The 7,332-nt window shown below is 38.9% G+C and overlaps 1 protein-coding gene across 1 annotated transcript in view; it reads left to right on the top strand.

The window, feature by feature from the left end:
• The window catches only part of CATSPERB (cation channel sperm associated auxiliary subunit beta), a 152,208-nt gene that overhangs the window by 138,003 nt on the left and 6,873 nt on the right, over positions 1–7,332 (top strand). Inside the window, exons 23-26 of the mRNA XM_037745163.1 lie at positions 2,657–2,767; positions 4,628–4,763; positions 6,259–6,359; positions 6,968–7,042. Of these exons, the coding sequence (XP_037601091.1) occupies positions 2,657–2,767; positions 4,628–4,763; positions 6,259–6,359; positions 6,968–7,042 (423 nt within the window). The remainder of the gene's footprint in view (positions 1–2,656; positions 2,768–4,627; positions 4,764–6,258; positions 6,360–6,967; positions 7,043–7,332) is intronic.

Here is a 7,332-nt window from a genome sequence, read left to right as displayed (position 1 = left end):
GGGGTTTCACCATGTTGACCAGGATGGTCTTGATCTCTTGACCTCGTGATCCACCCACCTCGGCCTCCCAAAGTGCTGGGATTACAGGCTTGAGCCACCGCGCCCGGCCTACTCTTGGGTTTTTAAGAAAACAGCGTAGTTTGGCTCAAAGAAAAATAAGTGTTTCCTGTTAGCACCACCAGACGGTCTCTCTGTACTTTGTGATGTAAATTTTGCTACTGGGTTTTCCCCTGCGTTGTTTCCTTTAATGTGTAAATTTAAGGCCTTTAACTGACAACTGTCTAGGGTTGTGAAACAGGTTAACAAGAATCTGAAAGTCTAAGATAGGAAGAAGGCAGGGGAGGGACTTCATAAACCTGTAAAATATACTTCTATCAGCATGCCTAGTACATTTTTATATGTATTGTATTTATGTGTTGTGTACAGAATGTTTCACTACTAAAAATATGTAAAAGAGCTCTAATGAATTGGCTTACAAAAATACAAGCATTTAAATGAGATACTAAAAAAGAAAAGGCTAGTCAAATGCTTTTCAAGTTTATGTAACAAGTAAAATCTATAATAAATAAGCTAGCTTTATAAGTATTGGTAAAGTAATATTAGAAATGTCTTAAGAATTGCCCAGGATACATTTTTGTTTGCATTTATAAATCAAGTAGTTTCATATTTATCCCTGCCAAATACTATAAGTTGTTAAAATTTGGCATAGGGGTTACCAAACTATAAACCCAGCCCAAAACAGAATGATCTTTGCTTGTGTAGTTTTTAATAAATAAGACATTGATATGGATTTAATGAAAATAGATGCATCTTAAATTTAGTAAAATTGCCATAACTTCTAATCCTGTGGCTTTAGGCAGTCTGATCCACAGACAATAAGGGGGTTCGTTGTGGGAAAGGACTGTTATCGTCTTTGTTTCAAAGCTAAACTACAAACTAAGCTCCTCCCAAAGTTAGTTCATCCTATGCCTAGGAATGAACAAGGACAGCTCGGAGGTTAAGAACAGTATGGAGTCAGCTAGGTCAAATCTTTTCTGTCTCAGTTATAACTTTGCAATGGCAGTTTCATAACTTTAAATCATGACTATCACAGTTTTCATAAATAATCTAGGTAAATGTAATGAGATAAATACTTATAGACAAGCTGGTCATAATTTAGAATATAAAGTTATATTAAATAATAGAAATTTCATTATTTGGGTGTTTTCCAATAAATATATATTGTAGGAAAACATTCTTGCTAAAGAAAAAAAGTGGTCCTTTAAAAAAAAATGGTGAACAAGTTTTGTCTAATTCAAAGCTGTCACTGGATTTACCATTCTGGGGTCTGGAGGATGGTGGCCCCCTTCTCACAGCTCCATTAGGCAGTGCCCCAGGAGGGACTCTGTGTAGGGGCTCCTACCCCACATTTTCCTTCCTCACTGCCCTAGCAGAGGTTCTCCATGAGAGCCCCACCTCTGCAGAAAACCTTTGCCTGGGCATCCAAACATTTCCATACACCTTCTGAAATCTAGGCAGAGGTTCCCAAATCTCAGTTTTTGACTTCTGTGCACCCACAGGCTCAGCACCACATGGAAGCTTCCAAGGTTTGGGGCTTCTACTCTCTGAAGCCACAGCCTGAGCTGTACATTGGCCCCTTTCAGTCATGGCTGGACCAGCTAGAACACAGGGCACCAAGTCCCTAGGATGCACACAACACGAAAACCCTGGGACTGGCCCACAAAACCACTTTTTCCTCCTGGGCCTCTGGGCCTGTGATGGGAGAGGCTGCTGTGAAGGTCTCTGACATGGTCTGGAGACATTTTCCCCATGGTCTTGAGGCTTTACAGTAGGCTCCTTGCTGCTTGCAAATTTCTGCAACTGGCTTGACTTTCTTCCCAGAAAAAGGGTTTTTCTTATCTATCACATAGTCAGATAGACTCTTTACCAAAAAAAAAAAAAAATTTGTTTTAATCAGCCGACTGTGGTGGCATGTGCCTGTAGTCCCAACTATAATGCTAGGGAGAATGAGATGGGAGGATTGCTTGAGCCCAGGAGTTCAAGACTGCAGTGAGCTATGATCAAGCCCTTGTACTCCAGCCTGGGCAACAGAGCAAGACACTATCTCTAAAAATAATAATAATAATAATAATGATAATAATAATTTAAAATAAACCAATGTCTGGCAAGACAGATCAAGTATAAGTGAATGACAAATGGGCAGATATAGAGGAGATTTCAAATATCAATATATGCTATAAAGAAAGACAAGTATGAGATAGTAAGTTTGAAGAGTATGCAACCCCACGTTATCAAGGCCACTCCGTTTAGGTCTCTGTGCGGATCCTGCAATGGCAGGGGCCAAGAGCAGTTAGTTTGGTAGTCCTGGGATGTAGAATTCAGAATGACATAGGCTTTCTAGGTACCTTGCAGCTGCACGAGGTGAACTGGCGAGTGGCTGAGTAATACTTGGGTTCAAATTACCAAGCAAGGTGGCAATTAAAATTCAGAAATATTGTACCTCTCTTCTTACTTTATTATTAATGAATTGCTTTCTCCTTTTAGCTTCTCAGAAATTTTGCTTACTCAGGGAACAAATATTTATTAAACATTTATAACTTTGCGGAAATCCTGCAACACAGAAAAACAAGTCAACATCTGTTACTTCTGTTTGCAGAAAACTGGTAAATTCAAACAGTGTGCTAATGTTTCCAGTCGGAAGGAGTGTAATTGCACAGAGGATCAGAAGTTTTCATATGCTGTTGCTTTCTCAGATTGCAAGGAAAAAGTAAGATCATTTTTAATTACTTGAAGACAGCATACTTTTCATATTAACAAGGTTTTGAAATATGCCTTTGGGTTAAACATGAAAACTAAGACATAGAAATAATGTCTCATTATGATACAGAGCTAAATATGACACCTAGCTAGAAAGATCTGGATTTAAATGTACCCTGCAAGTTAATGAACCTCATCTGTAAAATAAAACAATAATACCTGCACTACTTTGTCTATTCCACAGCATTCATATAAAGACAAACACGCCACGCCCACACCCACACACACTGCTATGTATACAAAAGCAACTTGTAATCTGTAAAACACTGTAACAGGTTATGGTGAATATTGGTTCATTTAAAACAACTGAGTATCTAGTATCAGGTTCTTGGAATATAGAAAGCAAATTCATTGTAATCAAGCTCAGTCTGCTAATAGTGACAAATGAACGACAGTGTAATATGTTGGTTAAGAGAAGGCTTCTGTGTCAAATAATATTTCATTCTGTTAGTATCAAAGCATTCAAAGGTTATGTCTAATTACTGTTGGTGTTTGCATTAGAAGAGTCAAATATGCAGCTGGGGCCAGGTGCAGGGGCTCACGCCTTAATCCCAGCACTTTGGGAGGCCAAGGTGGGTGGATCAACTGAGGTCAGGAGTTCAAAACCAGCCTGACTAATATGGTGAAACCCTGTCTCTACTAAAAATACAAAAATTAGCCAGGCATGGTGGCATGCGCCTGTAGTCCCAGCTACTCGGGAGGCTGAGACAGGAGAATTGCTTGAACCTGGGAGGTGGAGGTTGCAGTAAGCAGAGATCGCACCACTGCACTCCAGCCTGGGTGACAGAGCGAGACTCCGTCTCAAAAAAAAAAAAAAAAAAAAAGAAATATGCAGTTGGTATAATTTTCAAACAGATCAATGTCAATGTCCTTGTAAGACTGTGTATAGACAAACTATTACCCAAACTGTACATATATTAAACTATATAAATGTAGAGACTATGTATATGTATTTTTTATGTATCTAATATGTTGGCATAGAGTCAGCATTCTGTAAATTATCATTATTTTATTTTTATTTTTACTTTTTTTGAGCCTGGCACGATCTCGGCTCACTGGACACCCACTACTCCAGGCACGACTATGCCTGGATAATTTTTGTATTTTTAGTAGAGTTGGGGTTTCATCATGTTGGCCAGACTGGTCTTGAACTCCTGACCTCAAGTGATCCACCCTCCTCAGCCTCCCAAAGTGCTGGGATTATAGGCATGAGCCATCGCGTCTGGCCAGCATTCTGTAAATTATGAGGCCTGTTTTTATATACCCCCTTGCTAAACTAAAATAATGTTTTGTGATGCACTTACTATCTACTAAATGCTACTCTAAGCCATCTCCATGATTTGCCTCATTTAATTTGAGCCACAGGGAAGTCAGGCAATTTGCCGAAGATTGCGCTATTAACATGCACCGGGGCTGGAGTTGAGCTCTGATGCCAGTGCCCAAGTTTACAGATTGTGCCTGAAAGACTGTGACTGGCTGGAAGAGTGGCAAAAAGGAGGGGGAGGGACCTATGCAGGGCCTCCTAGGATATGATTTAGCCAAAAAAAGTTTGAGTGGCATCATAGTTATTCCTGTGAAAAGGGCCTGTCGACATGATGAGTTCTGTCACCACAATGTATATACTGCCTTTGGAGTCCACATTGATTCTGCTGTAAGACCTTTTCATGACTGAAAAGGCAGAAACCCCTCAGAAGCACATTTCATTGAACAGCCAAACTATTGGCAACATACGTTTTCATTTTTTTAGTCAGGAAATGAAGTGACTGTTACTTTTCCAAGTTTACATTCATTCTTGGAATTTGTATTTTAGGTTCCTCGCTTTAAGTTCCCAGTTACGCAATATCCAGTTTCCTTGGAAATTATCAACGAGGATGGACGTGTCCCATTGGAACCTCCATATCTGGTTACTGTGTCTGAAGTGAACAGGAGGCAAAACTGGAAACTGAGTAGGATTTGCTTTCATTTGTAATTATTTTCTTTTATAGGTAATATTGTGACTGGTTTACAAAGATCAGTGGTTTTCAAGTCCTGTTCACACAAAAGAGAGGCAGGCATTCTTGCAAATGGATGTCGATCAATTGGCATATTGACAATTGCCAATCGATCAATAGAAGTAAATAGCCAATTGATAGGATCAATTGGCTATTTACTTCTATTGTTTCCCACTTATTTCATCATCACGTCCAGTGACCTAGATTCTATAGTAAAAGCATTTTTGAAGAATTTACACTGCAAACAATTTGAAAGCCATTTTGTGGATTAAGAGCAACAGTGATTCCATTTGTGCCTCACGCTGGTCTGGAGTCTCCTTTCCCTGCCGATTCAGTGTTAGAAAGGAGGTTGTAAAAAGTGTGGCCAGATAATCTTTAGGATCTATCTTCTAATTATATGAGTAAAATTTCTTAAAGGTTCTATGGTAAAATATTGAAAAGATGCAGAAATGTTTTAAATAAGATGTTTACCTCTATTCAGTTTACCTCAAATATGGAACTTTTTGTTACTTATTTTGTGTTCACAAATGAACACTCAAAGGCGATAGACAGGTAGGCAGATTGAATTAACTAAACAGAAATTTTGGTCTGTCATTAATATGTTACTAAATATCCAGACATTTGGTATTCAGTGAGTCTTACTCTGACATATATGCATTTTTGAAATGAAAAATCCAGCAAAATACAGCTACTAACTATTTGCATTAACTGACATCCCCATTTTCTGTGGTGTGCTGGGAACAGTTCTTACCAGATCTGGAGTCCTGATTATTAAATATTGAAATATTTTACAAGCTGGTTGTTAAACCATTGGTAGCTTGAAATTGCCAGGGTGACAGTATTTACACTACAGAAACTGAAAATTACAATCACAGCTTTTTCTTTTCCTTTAGATCCTGTGTATCTTTATAGCACTGCAGCGTCTAAACCACTACCTATCTGGTTTTAGAAAGGATGACAAAAAAGAGGAAAATCTTTTAGAAAAGATTTAAGTGATCCTATTGTAAAACTTTACTGCCACCTTATTATAAATTGTTTACCTACCCTAAGGAGGTCCTGAGATGTCCTTACTGCCAAAAACATGAAGCGTGTGCAGGTCGGGACTGGTCCTGAGCATGGGGCTGGAAGAAAAAGATCAGCATGAAGGTGATCAGAAGTCTTGAACTTCTTGAGGACGCCCTTGAGGGCAATGTGAGATATTGGGCCTAACTCCCCTAAATACATCATCTACAAAGTCAAGCAGAACTAAAAGTATGGGATAACTTGGTCATGTTATGGAGTGAAATCTATCTTTGTATCTTAACGTGCATAACAAATTTTATATTAGTAATTGCAAATTAAATAGTCATACTAAATTGAAAGTAACGGCAAAAACAGCAATTACTTTTGCACCAACCTAATACAAAATGAGAAAATAAGTGTGCTTATAATATGTTTCATGTATTTTTAGAGCACAGTGTGCCAGAAACAATTAGAAGACTGAAAACGTTATTAGAACCAATGCTTCATGAGGCAGTGTATAATCCTTCAGGTCTCAACTTAAGCATAAAGGTAATGATGGCATGGTTGTTTCCACTGTGTTGAGTTTAGATAAAATGTGTGTGTCTCAGCTAAGATTGGTTTTAGTTCGAAAGTATGAGTAACCAGGAATGGTGGGTATAACACCTTTAAAGTACATGAAGAGGGTGTGTTTTTTCTCCATTTCCCTTGGTGTTATTATTTCAAAAGTTTTGAGCAGATGGGCAAGATAGATTCTCCAGCAAAGTGGAGAAGAAATGGTGTTTCCAAAAGTGAGAGGGAAGAAACGGGCTCAGTATTATTCACCTGTACATGCACGGGCACCTGTCTTCCGGTTCCAGCTGCTCATAAAAATACCTGAAGTCGGTAGAATACAGATAATTGTGAAAACCAATCAGAATCAGGGAACACATTGAAACCACAAATACGAGGATTTGCCCAAAGTACTTATCAAACTACTGATTCCCTCCACTTCAATCCATCTTTTTATTTGACGCATGATGTGTACAAGAGCCTTAGGAAGGGGATGGGAATCTTTTCATGCAGCATCTATAGGGACAGTGGCCCCAGGGTATTTTATTAATGCTGAAAGGAATGTACGTGTTGATGCTGCTAACGACTGGGTGTGCCTTTTTCCACAGGGCTCTGAACTCTTCCACTTTAGAGTGACCGTCATTAAAGGAGTCACTTTTTGTGACTTAGTTGAAGAATTTCAGGTAAAGTCGATGCACTCAGCATCAGAGTGGGTGATGGCTGGGGAAACAACATGACGAAACCAATTCAAGAGACACTGAAGAGAAAAACCTGACAGAATTTGTGTGATGGACAAGGCTTAGAGACAGGATCCCCAAGGGTGGCAGTGATAGTCAGTAGTGACGAAGCCAGAATGCGTGACAGGTGCCAGGACTGATGGATGCTGGCAGAATTTTAATAAGACCTATAGTAATACGTGGCTGTCTTTGTTTTTTGTTTTTTTTTAATTTCTCTTTTTTTTTTTTTTTTTTTT

Source organism: Cebus imitator, unplaced genomic scaffold (genome assembly GCF_001604975.1).
Source record: "Cebus imitator isolate Cc_AM_T3 unplaced genomic scaffold, Cebus_imitator-1.0 Scaffold193, whole genome shotgun sequence".
NCBI lineage: Eukaryota > Metazoa > Chordata > Mammalia > Primates > Cebidae > Cebus > Cebus imitator.
This window is presented reverse-complemented; position numbering and strand designations above follow the sequence as displayed.